General features: G+C 39.2%; 1 protein-coding gene across 2 annotated transcripts in view; it reads left to right on the top strand.

The window, feature by feature from the left end:
- CFTR (CF transmembrane conductance regulator) overlaps positions 1-20,736 on the top strand; it is a gene marked incomplete at both ends in the record, with an annotated part of 91,007 nt that overhangs the window by 34,211 nt on the left and 36,060 nt on the right. Inside the window, 5 exons of one of the 2 annotated variants that reach the window (XM_082479818.1) lie at positions 2,295-2,486; positions 12,732-12,826; positions 15,510-15,596; positions 16,542-17,274; positions 18,408-18,536. In XM_082479818.1, coding sequence (XP_082335944.1) covers positions 2,295-2,486; positions 12,732-12,826; positions 15,510-15,596; positions 16,542-17,274; positions 18,408-18,536 — 1,236 coding nt within the window. Of the gene's footprint in view, positions 1-2,294; positions 2,487-12,731; positions 12,827-15,509; positions 15,597-16,541; positions 17,275-18,407; positions 18,578-20,736 lie in introns of both variants that reach the window. The other variant, XM_082479817.1, reaches the window with a different exon arrangement.

The raw sequence follows: 20,736 nt of genomic DNA, 5'->3' as shown, positions 1-20,736 counted from the left end.
TTAATGCTCATGGTGAGAATCTCGCTGCCTTTGAAACAATAAACTGGAGAACATAGCGTAGATATCCAGATGGCTCAGCGGGCCGACAAACAGGCTCCTCCCCACCCCCCCCTCCCCCCTCCCCCATCACCACCTTGCTAACGTTTTAAGGAAAACATTGAAATCAAGATGGTCAGCAACCTGACAAGCCTGCCATGGGTTAGCCAGGTAACTAATATGTGTGCCCTGGACACGTGGTATTCCTGGTCACTCGCGCTCTGGTTCCTACAGTGCCTCGCTCGGATAAGGTTCCCCGAGTCCCACGTGAAAGCCTGGGGAGGTGCTGCTGAAATTGGTGGTCTTCTGAGAGAAGTCATGGTTTAGATTAGTCGTCTTTTTAGAACCCCAAAATGTTATCAATACATTTAGTTTGCAGATAACATGTCTGATTAACCTCATTAATATAAAATGAGTTGAACTGTCATACTCTTATTCCCTTTGAACAGCAAGTCATTAGATGAGCCTTTCATCTTCACTGGGTTTTCTGGGGAGATGTGAAAATCAAAACAAACATTCATTATGTGTTTGGCAACTTTTCCTGTTTAACAAATTATTGGTGAACACATTCTGATTTCTTTTACTTGCATGGGGTAAAATCTTTGGTCTGTTGGAGTCAATAGCAAAGGACCCATCAATTTCAATATGAACAAGGCTTCTATATTATTTTTCAGTAATGATACCAATAGGAAAGAACAAGGGACTCGGGACATGAGGTTGTCCGCAAGCTGATATGTTGAGGTGCATTTTACTGTGATACTTCTGAATTAACAGATTAATTTCCCTATGTTGCTGATAATCTCAGATGGTATTGCTGAAGCTGAAATGTCAACTAGAAAGTGCTGAAGGACATATGTATATCTCCTTTATTCAGCTACTTAGAAAATTGAGATAAATTCAGATTACACTAAGCAGTTTCTGTGAGTATATACATACAAAAAGATGCACCTTTCAAGGCAATCAAGATAACAGACTTGTAACATATTATCTGAAAGATTTACAAAAAATAAAGTTTATACCATCCCCCCCCCCAAAAAAAAAGAATTTCTCTTTCCCTTACACCACGTTGCTTGAGGCTGTTACTGTATATTGCAGGAATTGTCAGGCCTGTGAAACAGACTGCACACTCATTTTATCTAGAACAGGTATGAAGCCTGACATCAGCTCTTTAATCAGCTTCAATATCAGATAAGGTTGGGTTTGTTTTTTTTTTTCCCCATTTATGTTATACGGCACAAGACACAGTAGTTTAACATCCAGTGTGCAAGGCATACTAAGCGGCTGTCCTTTGCAAGATCAGAAACTTCTTACTCAGCGTTCTGGAAGAGTCAGATTCTGGTATAATGGCAAGAATCTTCTGAGACTCCCCCCGCATATTATATGACTTGTCAAAGGACCTCTGGGCTTAACAGCATGAAACTGTGACTTAGACAGATTTTTAGATCTTTGGCTGTTACGTCCCAGCTTTGTTGACTGTTTATTAGTGATAAGAACACCACTGGAATGGCTCTGTAGCATATTTTTCCTTGTATTTCTCAATTCTATTCTTTGATCTAGTAGCCAGTGATGTGTGACAAGGTTACTACAAGCTACTGATTAACTTTGAAATTATAACATGTCAGTACTGAAATTGCAATCAATTCTTTTATGAAGGGAAATAGTAAATATACTTAGGTCATGTATTCACGTAAATGAGTTAACAGTTACAGAGGAAAATTCAGATCACACTGAGCAGTTTGTGAGTAACTGTATACATACACACAAAGAAATTGCATTTTTCAAGGCAATACAGATAAAAGGCTTATGAATACTAGCAAAATTGTGAATATGAATTGCGTTGTACAAAGAACTAACAAATTAGTCACTAATAATGTTAAAAATCAAATAACATTTTCCGTAAATACTAATACCTTTTGTCTGTATGTGTCTCACAGATACATTTTTACCTTGTACAATTACGGAAAGTTTAATTATAAATTCGTACATTTGCAGTGGCGTGCCTTTTTTACCAGATATCTTACACAATTTTTATTGTTCATGGAATGAAGTTTCTCTCATTTCAGAGTCCTTTCAGAACCATATGTATCATGAAAATCTCCACTCATTGCACCTTGCACTAGATCAGCACTTATAGGGACACTCTTGAAAAGACAAATGTACCATTTGCATGATTTAGCGGAGTGACTATTGGTTTGTTTACCATTTCTTACGTTTGTACATATCTCTGATCTATTAACCAAGTGTTAATGACTTTTCAGACTTCTCTTCTGATGCTGATAATGGGAGAATTGGAGCCTTCACAGGGTAAAATTAAACACAGTGGAAGGATATCCTTTTCACCTCAAGTCTCCTGGATCATGCCTGGAACAATAAAAGAAAACATAATTTTTGGTGTATCCTATGATGAATACCGATACAAGAGTGTCATCAAAGCCTGCCAACTAGAAGAGGTCAGTCATCTAGGACTCTTAAGACCTGTCACCCAACCCAAGAGAAAAAACCCAAAAGTAAAAGGCAGGGAGTGGAGCTTTAAATAAGCGAGACATTTCTGAGATTTAAGGAACTCAGCTTGACTTCTCAGTTTTGTAAAATTGCAAGTCAGCCTGTTGCCAGCTCCTTGGGAGATACGCTGACTGTGCTGGTTCTGGTAGTTTACACAAAAGGAGCTAAATAAGCTGGCTCAGATATTATAATGTGTCTGCCTTCTCAGTCTTCCTTGCTAGTTAAAAACCTGGATAAACATATTAATGTTAACGAAATGATGTAAAAGCTATTGTTTCTACAAAATTTTTTTAACGTTTCTTCCCAGTAAAGAAGGTTTTCCTTAAAATCTTGGAAATTAAGCTATTTTCCTCCTTTCTTTTGCACTTCAACAATGGCTCCAGCGATAATTAGAACTGTGTGCCAGAAACCTGAATTACTTAGAGGAAAATCTTGACTGAAGTTGGGTTTTTCTGTGCGCACATTGAAAATTCTCACACTGGAAATTATTGCAGGATCGCTCTTTCTGTGACACGTAGCCTACAATTAGTACAATGACGTGGAAATGACCTTGTGTGTGTTTGATGTTGCCAGAGAGTAGTGTAGGAAAAGATATCTTCTGACATTGCAAGACACAAAAGGAGACAGCATTTTGGACCTTTCCACCCTTATTGCTGCGCCTTAAGATCAGGCATTTTGTCTGTAACATGTGGATGAAAACAATAAATATTTAACTGTGCTGAATAGGATCTGTCTTTAGACCACACGTTGTAACATATTTTCCTTTAGTGCCAGTCAAGCAAGAAAACAATAGCCAGTCTGTTTAAAAATAAGATGAGGTTACTGCACTTTATCTCAGAGCAGGGTATAGTTAAGCGATAAAGTAATCTTTTCTTATGTGTTTATGGCCATTTCAGCTTGTGTTTGGATTGTGGTTTGCTGGAAATCTTCTTTGAAAGCTTCTGAAGACAGGAGAATTAACAACTTTTGTGTTAGGATTTCTGAAGACAGTAGTCCTTAACCTCAGTCATGAAAGTTGTAGTTAATGCCAAAGCTCCAAGAAGTAACTGGCTTCAGCAATTCAAGCCTGCCCTTGTCCGAAGAGGTTTCGTATCCCAGGCCCTTCCTGAAGCAGAAGGTGGTTAATGATGGCTCAGTGTCTCGGCGTTGGTGGGATGGCTCAGTGTCTCAGTAGGCTGCAGCTCCTTTGTTCTCCAACCAGGCTCAATCAAGCCAGCTTTGATCTGTGTTGCTGCAGCTCTGTGCAGAATGATATGCTTCACCTCCTAGCAGGGCTCATTATTTGAGATCAAGTTTGATACTTATAAGGGTATTTTCTTCTGGACTGAAGCTGAATAAATCGGGCTGGCCTGAAGAGAAGGCAGAATGGTCTGGAAGCAAGCCAAATGCATTACCTTATTGCCATTATTATGTTTTCTAGTCTCGTTAGCTTTCACATCTTAGTTACCGAACGGGACTTAGTATGGCAGGTTGAAGGATGGATTTCAAATATTAATTCCCTGTTTATTCCCCAGCGTGACCTTTTAGGGGTTTATTATGTCAAGGATTAGTGCTTCGCTGGGTTGAGGTTGTGTGTGTTCTCATTCTTCAGAAAGGAGATGCCCATCACATAGGTGCGTGACTGATGAACGCTCAGATGCAGTGAATCACGTCATACAGTATGGGAAGCATGTGTTTTAATGGTACTCCTTTGAGTGTAGTCCCACTTGATGGCACATGTGTTGCAGCAGTATATTGTCACAGGTTTCATTCACAGTCCTTGGTTCTCTCAGCTCTGCTCTGAAGCCTTCTCTGGCATGTGGGGATACCAAGTGCAACCCTGTACCAGTGTATGAGATCTGAGTGATTGAAAGGATCCGCAATGAAAGACGGTTGTGTGTCGAAGGCTCAGTGAGGGAAGTTTGTCAGGTCTAAGTATAATTTCAGGATGACACTGTAAAGATATATAATACTGAAGAAGCATGAGAAGGGTTCTCAAATGCATCTCTATGTGCATGAGTAAAAGCATACCCAAGGTACTTTTTAAACTTCTGTTTGTACAGCTTATATGCGTATTTTTATGGTAGCGTGGCCTGCTTTTTATGTGTAAAATGATTCAGGACTGCATTATAATTATATTTATTGATTATATTTTTTTCCTTTGAGTGTAAGGAGGGCGTCGGGGGAGGCAAAATCATGTTTTAAAATATGGTTCTAATTAGTGGAGTTTGGAAATGGGCAGAGGTTAAGAGGAGAGGAGAAGAAGGTGATAGAACAACAGAAAGACTGCTTTGGAGTTGAGATGAAGGGACTGTAATTAAAAGCTACCTTAGTGTTCTTGAAATCCTACAGAAACAGCCTTACTGGCAAAAATTATTTCCGAAAGCCCATCACAAACTACATATGGCTGCAGTGAGATGTAAGTGGTGCGTAGACGTTGCCCTTATTTTTGTGTGATGCTGAACTGAAGGGAATGCCAATACATTTAAATTACATAATACATTCTGTGAAGCATCACTGTAAAAAAAAGTTTTACAAAAAGGCACAGGAGGAGGGCTGCTTGTTCCTTCTCCATTGCCTGCTTCCTCTTTTTTGCTTTCCTTGAGAAAAAACAAATATTTTAGCAAGCAAGCAGAGTGAGTACCTAACTTAACATGTCTTCTAAAATGAAGATCCGGGTTTGCAGATATGGGAGTAAAGGCTTTCAACTTCTAGATCAAACTGTTCCAGCACAGTTCAGTAGTCCTTGCCATTTGTCCTTTATTCAGAAGCTTTTTTGAAATAAATTATTTGAATGGGTTTAATTTTGAGTGTGCAGGTGCTATCACAAATCTATTACCTTTAACATCTTAAATTGGTATGCTATGATATAGAGAAGCCAAGATATAACTGGTACAGATTCTGAACTTACTTCCTAAAGACAGTCCCCATAGGCAAGCTTAAAGGTGCTCAAAAATAAGATAACATGAATTGGTGCTACCTTGACTTATGCTACCTTTTTTTTTCTTTTTTTTTTTTTTTTGACAAGGTGTTTTACCCTTTTTATCAAGTGCTTTTCATCATATTCGTGCTAAAAATCAATTAGCAAGACAAGGTGAACTTTTGCCTAGCACTTGAAATTAAGGACCAAGTATGAACAAATTTAACACTGAGAAAACATCCTGCATAATTCATTGATTTTTATTCTCATTGCTCGATAGCGAAAGCCACTGGGAGATGTGAACTGGATGAGTTTATATATCCATGGAAACTTGCTACTAAATTTGAAGTAATTCCACAAGTGTAACTTCCCTGGAAATTGAAGGGTTGTATTAATGTCACAGCAGGGATAACATGAATATAAATGGGAATTTGTAGGAATAGTCAATTGACTTTACAAAATCCTTATTACTCATGTAATGAAAAACGGGGAAGGAATGTGCCTTGATTTTCAGGTTTTTAGGCTGAAAAATCAGGATCAATAGCCTAAACACAGGGTGTGGGATTTTTGTTTGAGTTTAGCACTTGCTAAGTTAAAAAGGGAAAACCTTTGGACAGTTGAAACAGGAATTTCCGTGTCTAACAGCTGTTAACATTGAACAAAATCATCATAAGCGAATGCGTTCCTCCAGTCAAGACTGCAGAAGTGGGCCCGTTATAGTTGTTCTTGTTAAAACATAAAGAAGCATCGTATCCCATTTGAAGGGGTGCAGTAATTCATTAGTTTTGAAACCATACTTCTGTGACTTCCATTTTTACCTTTTTGCAAGGTGAGATAGATACTTTTCCACCTAGTTAGTTCATTTGATCCTTCAATAGTTACCTAAGAGGCCATAAACGCATAATGGCAAACTACCTGTAAGAGATTACCACTCTTAAAGTAAACACATGCTCTGATTTGAGAGCCATCAGCTGCTTGTGAGTGTAATGTTTAACATGGCATGCAAATAGAGGAAGTGTTTCGGTGCAAAATCAAATCATATAATAGTACTAAAGAAATTTGTGGCCAGATCCTGTGGTTTTTTAAGCTGGTTTTACAGGGAGTGGAAGAGATCCGTTTTCATCTAAGAATTTAGGTTATGGAGAGAATAACTAGAGAAAGAGACAGCCAATATGCCAAACTCTGGTTTGTGTTCCTGCATGTTCAACGTCTCCTTGCAAAGGATGGCATCCACCCCTGGGTGACGAGTTCACTGCGATGTCAAGGATGCCCTGAACAGAAACACGTATCCTTGCATCCCACTGTATCACTCCAGCCCCTTTTATCTGTGCTGGTTTTGGGTTGTTTGTTTTGTGTTGGTTAGTTGATTTGTTTTGGTTTCGGTTTTTTTGGGCAGATAACTAAATCAGTAGGAGTTGAGAGGTTATGTCAGTGAGTGAAATACTTTGTGCCCTGGTTTTGTGCCTGTTTTTCACCAGGGATATTGGCAGATTACAAAGTCCATGGAAAAGAGAACAATAAGGATTCAAGTCTAGAACTGAGTGCTTTGTAGTAGGTAATTCTCTACAAGATGATATTAAGAGGTAGCTTGGTTACCTGATCAGGAACATATCTACAGAGTGAACTACATGAGAGCAAGTAACTTAGCCTGTCTTCATAGCAGGGGAGACCAACAGGCACGTCAAAGTGAAATTCGTCTTGTCCTGATGTAAACAGCTAAAATGGCATAAATGCCTCTTCCAGGCAGGGGGCCTACAGGAGAGCTGGGGAAGGACTTTTTACTAGGCCATGTAGTGATAGGACGAGGGGGAATGGCTTTAAACTGGAAGAGGGCAGGTTCAGATTAAACATTAGGAAGAAGTTTTTCACTTTGAGGGTGGTGAGGCACTGGAACAGGTTGCCCAGAGAGGTTGTTGAGGCCCCATCCCTGGAGGTATTCAAGGCCAGGCTGGACGTGGCCTTGGGCAACGTGGTCTAGTGAGAGGTGTCCCTGCCTATGGCAGGGGGGTTGGAACTCGATGATCTTCAAGGTCCTTTCCAACCTAAACCATTCTATGATTCTATGATTCTATGTCAAATCTCCTACTACAACTGTTGCATCTCAGACACGTGGGCCTAAAAGTTGGCTATCTCTATACTTTTTCCACCTGGCGCTGTATGATCCACTGGCACGAGCAGACTCCTCTAACTGAAATTCTTGTCTGTGGCCCAAAATCATGGGCAGGTCAGGTGTGAACCTGCTGACACAGTAAGTTCCCTGGGGGAACTGGAAGTAAATAGAATAGCAAAGTTTCTTTATAGCAGGGGAGCATCTCGATCAGGGAAAAAAAATAGACTCAACTCCCAAATGCACTGACTTCAAGAAGTTTATCAGTGATTAAATGTGTTTAACAGAGCCCCTCTGCAATGTTCTGTGTTGATACCATTTAGTTAAAAACCTGTTTCAGTCAAGACAGCTCTTTCCCTGTCTTAGGTACAGGGCTCTGGACTGATTACCTTGGACGTTGTCCTATCTTCCGTGTCACTTATGGAATCGTATTTAATTCCCTTACCCTGTATTTAACCTACCCACATGCAGCATACTGACTACTTCATGTTTCAAAAATCTGTTCCACGGGAATGTTTCACCATAGAGAAAGCGAGTTTTGCCAGCGTTCGTGTGAGTTTTGCGTGAGCCTGACACTCTGCCCAAGGTCGCAAACTCTTGCGAAAACAAAGATTATGCTTTTGGATCATGAACCCTTCAGAAATGGTTCAGCTGAAATCTGAAAAAAGCTTCAGCTTCAGGAATCACAGGCAGAGATAGGAGAGTTACCTAAATAAAATATTTTTTTTTTAAAAGTAATCCCTGATTTGAAATCCTTTAAAGAGGTCTGGTTTTCTGGCTTATGGCCCGGGAAACTGAGGACTCAAGCACATTCAAGCTGGTTACCCAAAAGCCAAGATATAAAAAATTGCTGAAAATTCTACATCTTTTAAAAATTATCAGAAATGTTCACTAGTAGGTATGAGTCTGAAACACAAGACTTGATTTCAAAACTTGAAAACTTCAAATCTTGCAGTTTAATGCATATCTGTCTTACTTTCAGGATTTCTTTTCCAAAAACCAGGACGAACGGAAAGTTATGCTTTCTGCAAAATGACATTTCAAAATAATTATCTAAAGATTTTTAGTAATCACTGAATTCAAATCTGGAGGTTTGTTTCAGTTCCATTTCTACCTCTTTGGTATATTAGAATTTAATATGATTGCTTGGAAGCATAGAAATAATCATGTTCCTGAAAAAGGAGGTAGCAGTAAATTTTCCTCTTATAGCTAAAGAGAAAAATTATCAAATAGGTTGGAACATTATTGCAGCTCCTGCTTGAAACCCTTGGTGCTGCTTCTGCTTAACTGATATTCAGTTTTACAGCATTTTATACAATAAGGGCTTCAGTATTTTTCTTCTAATTTATTGCAAACAGTCCCTACTACAGAAAGGGACTTGAAAAATGTATACAGAGGCATCTTCTCTCAAACACTGAGGGAAAGAAGGCGGTGAAAAAGGGAGTACTTTGGCAGGTGAGAAGGAGGTAGCAATGTGAATGGGGGGATTTTCTGGGATCTGTGAAAATAAATATGGGGAATGTTAATGGTAGTGAAGAAAAGGAAGGGGATAGAGATGGTGGAGAAACTGAGACTGTAGGAAAAAAAGGAAGTGAAATAGAGGAAAGGGTTAGCGAAGATGAAGTGGAGAGAGTAAAAACCGCTGCTCTGTTCCATCAGTTTCATGACTGTTTTATCTTTTTGGAGGGGAGGCAGAAGAGGCAAGTTTGAAAGCCACACGATTAACGACACGTTTAAGGAAGAAAGAGGGGCCCAATAAGTAAAATACGTATGTTCTATCATTAGAACTGCTTGAGTAGTTTGAGTAGCTTTGGATATATAAAGCAACTATTTGCTGGAAGGCATGGTTCTCAGAAACTGTTTTCTGTCATGTTTCATTATCTTAATTGTTGCTAAGGATTTATCAAGTGAATTTGATAGCAAACAATTTCTACAGAAAATACTTGGAGTGTGAAGTCCATTCTGAAGTTTCCTTTTTTTTAATGAGACCATATTTCCTATTCACCCTGCAAAGAGATATTAACTTAAACTGTCTCAGCTCTGTTCTTCCATACCAAGCCCAAAGGTAGTGTGTAAACTAGATTCTATTCTATTCTATTCTATTCTATTCTATTCTATTCTATTCTATTCTATTCTATTCTAGCCATCCCTTTGCTGCTGAGGTAGATGAATATGACATTTACACTGTTATAAATGCAAACAGATATTAAAAGGGGTGTCTTCTCCTTTGGTGTGCAACTTGAGATTCGTTAGCTCCTGATATTAGAAGCACCCACAAAACTAATTAATGACTGTGGGAACTGTGGAGGGTTTCTTCTCTGAATAGTTATCAACAGGTTTCTCAATTTAAGCATTTAGAAATAGATATGTTAAAGAAAATCCAGTGGCTACTTAATTAATGTGCTGGGGTTTGTGCCTTTCAGCATCATTACATTAGGTTTGTCGCTGGCTTGATTTCACTTCCTGCATAAAATGATAGCAAGGATGTATTTGGACCAGCCCTATGTACTTTTTTACAATAGGTAATGCGTGTTCCAACAAATAGCATTGTGTGTCTGTTGGACTTCATCACTCTGTTTACGCCTTTGAAAGAAATTACTAAACATTTTTTAATTATTATAATTACAGCCTGAAAAGTTCTTTGTCTGTTCCATGCCATATATTATCCTGAGGTGAAGGGTAGAAGAGACCAGAAGGGGAACTCATTAAAAGTCTGATTAAAATTCCATGTTGACACACCTGCAAAGAAATACATCTGACTAAATCCTACCAGCACTTAAAGCAATAGGAGACCTGGAATGAATTTCAGTAGGGCTAGGATTTTACCTCATTTACAGGGGAAGACACACTGGGCCCAGTTCTTCACCTGCACTTTTTTGGAAGAAGGAGTGGAATCAGAAAACTGCAGTGGCAACAGCACCATTACAGACAGCGGTACTGGTAGAAATGGGAAACAGTTGAAATCAGCATAGATATCCAGATACTTAACCACACAAATCCCAATGTTCAGGTGAAGGTACCGGGTAAATGTCGAAGTTACAGATGAACAATGTGACTCCCACGTGCGTAGCGAAACCACAAGTAATCTGAGCAGGTTGTCTCAAGTAAATGCCAGAAAACCTTTTATGCCAGATTTTCACATGTTCTCTCTAAATACTTCATGATAGGAAGATGATTTTGTCACATTCAGAACATCTTCCTTTAAATATGTTGCTAGCACTATTTTTCATGTCCCTCTTTCTGCAAATACCTGAGCTGTTAGTACCAGGGATTTGCTTTTGCGCCTCTCCTTTTACAAGAGGGAAATAACTAGTTAACGTGAGAAGAATTAAAAAATCACCTGCAATAGCTTTACCATACATAAAAGCATCTTGATTTTAAGGTCAGAATCCTCTAAGTCAGGAAGTAAACGCCATTATCAAATTAAAGAGTTGGGAGAATCTCACATTTCCTGACAGAGCAGGCAGTCGATTTCTAGTCCTTGAGTGGCTGCACCTTCCATCTGTCACTGGTCCAGGCCTGAACGGCATTGTTCACTCTGTTCCTGAGGTCAGGGCAATTTACAGGGGAGGAAGAAGGAAACATTTCTCTGGAAGGATTTTTATTTATTTATTTATTCTGCGAAACCTCAGAGGCCTGGAATGCCAAAAGGCTGCCCAACGGAGAGGGATTAGCTGTCAAAATTGCAACAGGGGTGATCAAAATTGGATTATATCTGACTTTGTTTGAAATGCGAACTTCTAGAGAGCAGCTCAACTTAGAACCCCAGGTCGTATTGCCCTGGAAGTGCTTCACGTGTCATCCCGTCTTTTTCCCCGAAGCCAGAGGATTTCTGTGGGTGCTGGGGAGTGCACGCAGACAGCTGAGTTCCTGCGTGCCCCTTGGCTGCCCGGGGGAAGAGAGACCCCAAAACAGGCCACCTCTTCCAGGGCACTACCTAAAGCCTGCTCCCAGAAGCTCACTTTCTGGGGGATTTTGCATGCTAATTCCCCCCTCCCCCCCTCAGAATTTGCACTAAAAGGAAAGTCTTTGTAAAGCAAGAGAACACCAGAGCTGATTTTGCCTGGTATCAGGTGCCTTGGTCAGCTTCCTTGGCTGTGGGAGATCCCTGCCTTCGGAGTGGGATTGCACGCACAGGCAGTGAGCGGGGAGCGCAGGCACTGGGAGCTTCTGGCACACTTGGGACTTCCAGCCTGGTGGCCTGGAGTCATACCTGCTGGAAGCCTAGGCGCCCTGGGGCACAGGGAGGTCGTGCAGCCCCTGTTTCTGGGAAAAGTCCCCTGAAACTACCACCAGCACAGTGATAGCGGGGTCACTGTATTGGCTTAAGGATGTAGGCCAGGCAAAGCTTGAAGGCAGAATTAATAATTTTCATTAGAGCAACTGTAAAAGTAGACAAACTAGACAATCTTCAGGCACACAAGCCATTCGTCATGTCTCCACTTCCAAGAATTACTGTGGTTTGCGTGGATCCTCAGTTTCAGTGCTAAATACTCCTCTCAAGAAAATTTCTGCCAGTGGGCACGAAGATGTCCTTTTCTCCTTTCTCTGTCTCACATGAGAGTGAAATGATGGTTTTTGTGTTTATCCCTGGCTAAAGGTTCTTTTTTAGCACAGTCATGAGTTAAAAGTAACTTACAGCCCAAGCAGTAGAACTTGGCTCCCAAACCTTTTGCAAACCTTGAGCATTCCTGGCGTTCCTGGCTAGGAATTTTGTGCAAGTCTTTTTTAATGAACCTGTCTGAAGTATACATTTCTCTGGGATTTGAAGAGCTCAGGTCAAGAGTTTGCTTCTTGCTCTCCCTTACTTCAGTGGCAAGTGCATTTATCATTGTTATTGGACAGCAAGCTTGGATGGTTAATGTCTTGGATTGATATTGTATGAAGGTACGCTCTTTGCTTTTATGGAGATCTAGCAATTAAGACAAATATTTGTTCTTTAGATCTTGCAGCTTGAAGCTCCTGATTGCTTCTCTGAGGTAGAATGATATGTTTTCTTTTGTCACCATTTCTGATTACATAAACAAATGAAAGAAAAGAACCTCTGTGGGACTTTTTTTTTTTTTTTACAACTTCTGCCTAACCCATCTGTACACTGTTGTACACTATGCTTCCATCCAGTTTGTAGCTTGAGTTTCTTGGATATGGAAAATACATGTCTGATTCTTAAAGAAAATTTGTTAACAGGACATTTCCAAGTTCCCAGACAAAGATTATACAGTGCTGGGTGAAGGTGGAATCATTCTGAGCGGAGGCCAGAGAGCACGAATCTCACTAGCAAGGTGAGTATTTTGCTCTCTAAGTAGCGTACTGTTTCATGTATAAGGAAAGTATTATGACTAAGCACTTAAACACATGTGGACCAAGTCCTGCTAAATAAATATCCTCCAGGTATATCAGGAATTTCATTTTTACTGTCAGAAATCTGAATTTTGCTATGCAATTGTGTCTGTGATACATCTGCATATTTATTTATTGAATTTTAAAAGTTTAACGTCAGACACATGCTGTGGCTTGGCTGAAGAAGAATCTTTCCCTCCCTGATACAAGATGCCATTTGGAGATTCAGACTTTTAAGTGTATCTTTCTAAGTACCAAAGAAGCCCATCCAAAGATACAAATAAGAAATATTCCAGGATCTTTCCCTGCTATGACACTTCTACAAAGCAGTTAATAAAAGATTAATGACATACTCCCTGTCTGTGGGTAACAAAAATGAAAAAGAATGCCACGTTTCAAAAAGTATAGCTAGTCGTTTTGGTCTTTTTCTGTGGTAAAAAGAAAAAGTGGAAATCAATGGCTAGTCAGTACCTATGAATAATGGTCTGGCCTTGTCTCTCTGACCTTCCAACGTTAGTAAGTCATTTTGAAGGTCTACAGAACAATAACGTAGGTGTTTGTCTTATAAATTAGCTATGTGTTTCAGCAGAATCACATAGCTATCATCAGAAATCCCGTAATGATAGCTCTGACGTGTAAACAGCCCCATTTATTTCTGTGCCAAGCGCAAATTGTCCTGGTTCCCATGCTCAGAAACTCTGGGTAGAAGGAAAATCACATTATGGTGATCCACACTGGCATCCCATGAAAGATGTGCGTGTCTGTGTGAGGCTAAAAGATGGGTTCATTAAAATAGAGAGGCTTTCAGTGCAGGTCTTTCCAGCGGATTTGTGAGAAGGAAGAGGCATGTGGATGGTTCTGTTTTATGTGGTAAGAGAAGAGAGGAGGGGAGGAGCAGGCAAAGCTTTCCGAGCAAAAAACTCCCAACCAACAAAACCCACTTAGATTTTCATTTAAAATGCAACATTTATGTGAAGTATTTCCCAGATTCTATGAATAATCATGCCTGTCACTTTTCAGATGGTCACAGCTCATTTACTGGAGGGTCCCAGTACTGATATATAGTTATTCTCAGCCATATAATTATAATTTTTAAAACAATAAATGCCCCAAAGATGGTGGCTGTATCTGCTTTATGTTGTGTTTGGGCTCCAGTCTAAGCTCAGCATACTGCAAGGTGTGCAGGTGTTGAGGTGTGGGTTGCAGATGAAGCTCTGAGAGAGCTAGAGCAGAAAATTTAGGATTAGAGCCCCGGGTTGTACCCATCTGCCCTGGCAATAAACTGGGTGTAATTCGCTTGGGCTGGTGGCGCACGTGTGTCTGGTAGACTCTGTGCAAAGTCATGTGGAGTGAGAATTCCCGCTGAAGTGCCATCAACCAGCCGTCATGAGAAGCAGATGGAGATTTCCTGGGTCCATCTTTCTTACGGAGCACTGTCAGTGCCTGCAGCTACAGCTGGGGGAAAGAAAGGACCAAGGGAAAAACACAGTGCGTGCCCTGGGTTTGAGCTAGTTCACTGGCCCGGTACCCTAAAGCCAGTCATGTATAGCTACTAAGTCCAACATACAAATTATAGCAATAATTTGAGTGCTATAATTATTCCAGGAGAAACCTTGCAAACTTTTTGCTGATGAAAGCGCCAAGAACAGTATGAACTTTTTGTTGTTGTGCAGCCACTACATCATAATGTATGGTCAGTGAGATCCATCGTGACAGAGGATTTTTCAATGAAGTTGCTTGGTTTACTAACATAATACACTATTATTGAGGGCTTTTTCTCCTGGTGGTTAAATATTTTCACATTGTTTAACATAATGATTTTAAACCTCATTTTTGGAGCACTTTAAAAAGTACCGAAATGCAGCTGTCCAAATTTTCTTTGCTAATTATACCCTGATTCGTATCACATCATGATTTTCATACTCACCGGGGAAGGCAAGGGGCTTTTTTGAACTTCTGTTGACATTGATTTAAAAAAAAAAAAACAAACAACCTCTTAACCACAGGTTTAGATCTCAGTGAGCCACGTCCAGGCACATACAGCTTAAGGTCCTAATGCTACAAATACTTTTCTATGTCCTGAACTTGAAATATTGTACAGTCCCATTTCAGATGATGTTTGCAAGATCGTGGCTCACTAATACACTTGTCTTTGCTCCCGAGTTATTTCCAAGTACTTTTAAAACTAAGTGCTGAGACCTGAGTCTTCACACACCTATTTACATATACATAATATTCCCTCAGGCACCAGTAGACGTTACGGTAGGTACTAAATTCCCATTTAAATGGTCATTGTACACCGATGGGGACTGTCAGGTTCAGGTCATAAACAGATCTTTAGAGTAACCTGTGTAAAAGGCAGCTATACGGCGTCCTTTGATTGCACAGAAATTAATGGAAAACTTGAGTTCGTTTGTAACATGGTCTGCAGCAAGGAAGGGCTTTATTGAAAGGTGCCTTATAAGCGCATGAAACGTTGAATTTCAGCTCCATAATGATGCTGTAAAAAAGTCTGTCAGTTACAAGTTTTTGAGAAAAAACTGTAAAGGCATTATTTTAAAATTATATTTCTGTAAATTTATAAGACTTGTGAAAGTGAATGTTGTTTCCATTTTCTCTTTTCAGAGCAGTGTACAAAGATGCTGATTTGTATCTCCTGGATTCTCCTTTTGGACATTTAGACATTTTTACAGAAAAAGAGATATTTGAAAGGTATTGTATGTTTTGATAGATTTTATTTAAGAATCCCACCAAGCAGCACAAAGTAAAACCAAGAAGAGAAATTTAATAACAGTACAAAAATACTGAAGTGATCAAAATTATACCTTTTGGGGATGTTTATTTTTAGGGGTTCTCGTGACTGAGTGGCTTTGTGTTAGCTTTTTTTGTTAGTTTTTTAGTTAGGACAGTGTACTGTGCTGGGAGCAAGCCTGATCATTACTGCTCCCTCTGTCACCTCATCGTATTGAGCCTGCCATAACCTATTAATCCCCGAGCGCGTGTCCATAGCTGGTGTGTCTGTTTAGCAGAAAAGCTTTCTTTTTAAAACACTTACCTGCTTTGTAAATATAAATTTTTACAAAAATTTCTATTTGTCTTGTTAATCACTGAATACATATAAATATATTTGAATATATATAACATATAGTTATCTTGTTTTTCTACTCACTGAAAGACTGATCACCTGAAAGTGCCCACTGGACCAAGAGATTGGCAGCAGGTTGGCTGAAGACAGACACTTTTGCCTTGTCCTGGTGGTGTAGCTCAAAACACTAAGGACACACACTGCCATCCATGAGCTTTTCAGTGACCATAAGTTTGAAGTTTTGAAATCGAGCTAATACTTTTATGTTTGGTAGCAAAAGATCTAAGTAACCCTAGGATGAAAAGAAAGATTTCATTTTCGTGTTGAACTGTGGTTTTTTTGATTGACCTGAAAATGATTAAATTTTCCCCCTTTTTTTTGGTTCCTGCAATAAAGCCCTCACTCTTTACACATCTCAGCTTTATCACCTTCTTTGTAGTTTGAGGGAGCACCCAAGACTGCTCATACTGGGAGGGGGGCAGGTAAAAGCAAATAGATTGAAAGTGAAAGGGATAAAAGCAACATTTAATCATGAAGAAAAAATCTATTTTTAACACTTTCATCTCTTATAGCTGCGTGTGCAAGCTGATGGCAAATAAAACTAGGATCTTGGTTACTTCAAAACTGGAACATTTAAAGATTGCTGACAAAATATTAATTTTACATGAAGGGAGCTGCTATTTCTATGGAACATTTTCTGAACTTCAGGGTCAACGGCCAGACTTCAGCTCAGAGCTGATGGGATTTGATTCTTTTGATCAGTTCAGTGCAGAGAGAAGAAATTCAATTTTAACCGAGACTCTCCGACGATTTTCCATTGAAGGAGAAGGCGTGGGATCACGAAATGAAATAAAGAAGCAATCTTTTAAACAAACATCAGATCTTAATGACAAAAGGAAGAACTCTATAATTATTAACCCCCTTAACGCCGGTAGGAAGTTCTCAGTAGTGCAGAGGAACGGGATGCAGGTCAACGGGATAGAAGATGGCTACAACGACCCACCAGAAAGGAGGTTGTCACTGGTACCTGACTTGGAGCAGGGAGATGTAGGTATGCTTCGGAGTAACGTGCTAAACACTGACCATATGCTGCAAGGTCAGAGGAGGCAATCTGTGTTAAACCTGATGACGGGCACCTCTGCGAACTATGGACCAAACTTTTCCAAAAAGGGAAGTACAACATTTCGGAAAATGTCTATGGTGCCTCAGACAAACCTATCTTCTGAGATAGATATCTACACCAGGCGCTTGTCTCGAGACAGTGTCTTGGACATAAGTGACGAAATCAATGAAGAGGATTTGAAGGTGTGTGTTGATTTACATTCATCTTGTTTTTTTGATATGGTGATAGATTAGTGCAATACACTCCTTACATATTTTTCTACCCGACTATGTCATTCCTAATGCAGTACTTCTCTGTGGAATATCTTTTTGGAATATCTGTGATATTTTTTAAACTCAAATATCATCTTGAAATCATTGAAATCTTCCAAAATTTATTTTGCCTGTTTTTTACAGTTTTTGAATGCTTTCTGTAGAGGATTTCAGTACAGGTTTTTAATCTGCACTTTAATCTACCTGTAAGATTACTTATGCTAAAATTAAATTAAATTAAAGACCATAACATGGAAAACCATTGTTTTAAAACATTTATGTAAAATTGACATTTGAAACTTTAAGGCTCATGCAAAAAATAAAATACATTTGAAGTACTAGCACAGTTTTTAAAACTGGAATTTGATCAAATTTGACAAATTTATCAGACTGCTTAGCTCTTATGTCCTGACACAGGTAATGAACAGAGGATTAAGATGGATTTTATTCTGTTTTTATGGGTGTGGTGGGAATTATGCAATTGAGGTTGAGATTTATACCAGGAACCGGAGCAAAATTCCTTTTTTCCTAATAATTATCAACTGGTCACAATGAACTCCATTCATTTTCAAAACTGACAGCTGATTTTTGCAGGACAGGAAAATGTTCTAAAGTAATTTCCTAGGTGGAAAGAAGTCTACAAGAAACATTTAAACTCATAATTTGCTGAAGCACTGCCCAATTTTTCTTTTGCTTTAATGATCTCAGCAGAAAAAAATGCCCATAGTGTATTTACAAATTTACTCTAACAACACAATATTAATCTCTACTGAAAGAAAATAGCTACTGATTAACCATTTCTGGGCTTCTAATAGTGCCAGACAAATCTTGGTTGTTCCTTTCAGTGTTGTCTGAAAATTTCAAATCATCTCTAAACTGTGTTGTTATATCAAAGATGACTCAACCAGGCAGTACCTTCCTCTCCAGCTGTTATCAGACAATTTGAATGCTGCAGTTCAATTATTTGGAGTGAGTTGGCAGAAAGCATGACAACATTCACGTGTCAGAAATTCTCATATATCAATATTATCAGTCTGACTATGGTCTTATCAATTCTTTGACAGGAATGCTTTACTGATGATGCTGAAAGCATGGGCACTGTTACCACATGGAATACCTATTTCAGATATGTTACCATCCACAAAAACTTGATTTTTGTTCTAATTTTTTGTGTGACTGTCTTCCTACTTGAGGTAAGAAAATCTGCGCTTGATGTCATGTTATTACAAATGATGTTTGTTCAAACTGTGTTGTTTGTGATAAGAGGATAAATGGATAAAACATCAAGACAGTAGCTCCTGTATGTATCACTTATTGACAACTGCCATTAAATGACTTTTCTACTGTTTAGATGAGCATTTCCTACCAAAGATAGTGATTAGTGCATGGCAGCAGAAGACACACCTTATCAAATTATTTCAGTTATTTTCTGCTGCGTGGTACCATAAATAAGAATTGTTGCCTCATGCAGGTCTTTTGTTCACAGGTGAATAATCTTCTGTTTTCCATTAAAAGATATCTTTGTAGAGCTTTGGGGGGTTAACAGCAATAATTACTAGATCTTTTTTTGATCAGCACTTACATAAATTCTGGAGAACTGCTTTCAAAAACGAGTTAGTAGCTTTGCTCCTAGTGAAAGAAGAGTGGTGAGTAAGGCAGAGAACTGAATGCCTGCGATGGCATTTAAAGATGGATGAGGTGTTCCTGCAGCATGCAGTGAAGACTTTTTCCAAGTACAGTGGAAAACACTGTCAGAAAAAGTGCTGAAGAACATCTGCCCAATCATGGAAGTCTGACTATTTTTCTTGTAATAGAAATTGCCTGCTTTTTGTTTTGTCTCCCAATTTAGGAAAGGCTTTTAGCATGCATACAGAATCTTGTAATGTCCTCTTTTACAATTAATGTTGCAAATCAAGTGTTTTTCTGAGGGAAGGAACATGTTTTAGAGAGAAGACTGGGAGATTAAAGAGACTGTATTTGTATGTCAACTTATAAAATACGGTAACAATTTCTCTTGGCATTTTTCAACATGAACTGAAAGAAGAATCCATATTGTGTCAGTGAAATGCTTTTAGCAGTTCTGTGGTAGCATTCAAACTTCTAGTATCATCAGACCTGGATAAGGATATGATTAATGGTACATTTACATTAATGCTAGTTGCAAGTAATTTAAATTAGTTCTTTTGGACCAGGAATAAAGCCTGGAGCTTAGATCTAGTTTGAGATTCCAAATTTTTAAACCACCTCCAAAAGCATGACAGTATTTACATGTATAGCTGTTTTTATCACGTAAGTTTTATTTTCATGGTAGTGGAAAATGGTTGTGTAAACCTACAACAGCAAAGCTCAACACGAGTTGTAGGGGAAAAGGAAATTTTAACTTTGAGGTATATCAGATTTATCGCCATGTATTCAGCATACATTTCTCATCTTGGTTGCAAATTTTTTGCTTCTTTTGAGGATATTCAGTCAGAGCACAGACTATATAACCTTTAGCAAATCTCTGTGCGTGAGATGAAGTGCCGTGCCAAGCGGTTACGTGGCCTGTGCTAACACTTTGTACCCTTCTGACCGCAGGCAACAGAGAGGCTAGTGAGGACAAGTGAATTGAAAGTGGAGCTTTGACACCCTTCAGAGCTGCATGGGACTATCGTGAAAATGCTAGAGAGGCTATTTTAGATTTAGAATGGATTGTTTTGTATTGTAGGCTCCAAGGTGAGTCCACACATAGCACTGTAAATAGGGCATCATTTGTACATTCTTCCTAGGCTTGCAGGGGGTGTGTGTGTAGCTCACTTAGGTGGCTCAAAACTGTGTTTCCTAGATGTAAGACCCAGAGATTAAGGTTGCTGAACTGGAAGAAGAGCAATTACAAATGGAAACATGTAGAAAGACATTGTGAAGTTGTTCTGTCACGGTATTGTCTACCTTCATCTTCCCAGCTGAACAAAAAAAGGTCCTCTGTTGTGAGGAGTCAAGATCAGGACAGAATTCTGCTGGGAGATGTAAAAACATTATTGTGAAAGAAGTGTGATCCTTGCAATTGCATGAATTCAGAGTGTCATGGTCAAGCTTGAGTTATTTACTGTATGACGTGCCAAAGTCAGTGGTTCCCAAGAAGACGACTTTAATTATTTGCTGAGGTATTATCATAATCCATTCCTGTACAAGTGCCATAAAGATATATGGGAAGAAGAGGCTAGAAACCATGTTTGGACCCTTGGAAGAAAGATCATAGGCAGGCATAGGGCAGACCGAAATGCGGTGGACTAGATGAAGGTCTCCACTGTCTCAGTGGACAGAGAAGAAAGTGTGTTACAGAGGAAGCTTCTGTTGAGCACTGAAGCACCTCACAACAAAAAGGGTTTAATTCCACATTTTAAAAATATTAAA

Source organism: Vanellus vanellus, assembly GCF_965231255.1.
Source record: "Vanellus vanellus genome assembly, chromosome: 1".
Classification (NCBI taxonomy): Eukaryota; Metazoa; Chordata; class Aves; order Charadriiformes; family Charadriidae; genus Vanellus; species Vanellus vanellus.
Note: the sequence above shows the minus strand (reverse complement) of the source record. Positions and strands in the feature narration are given on the sequence as shown.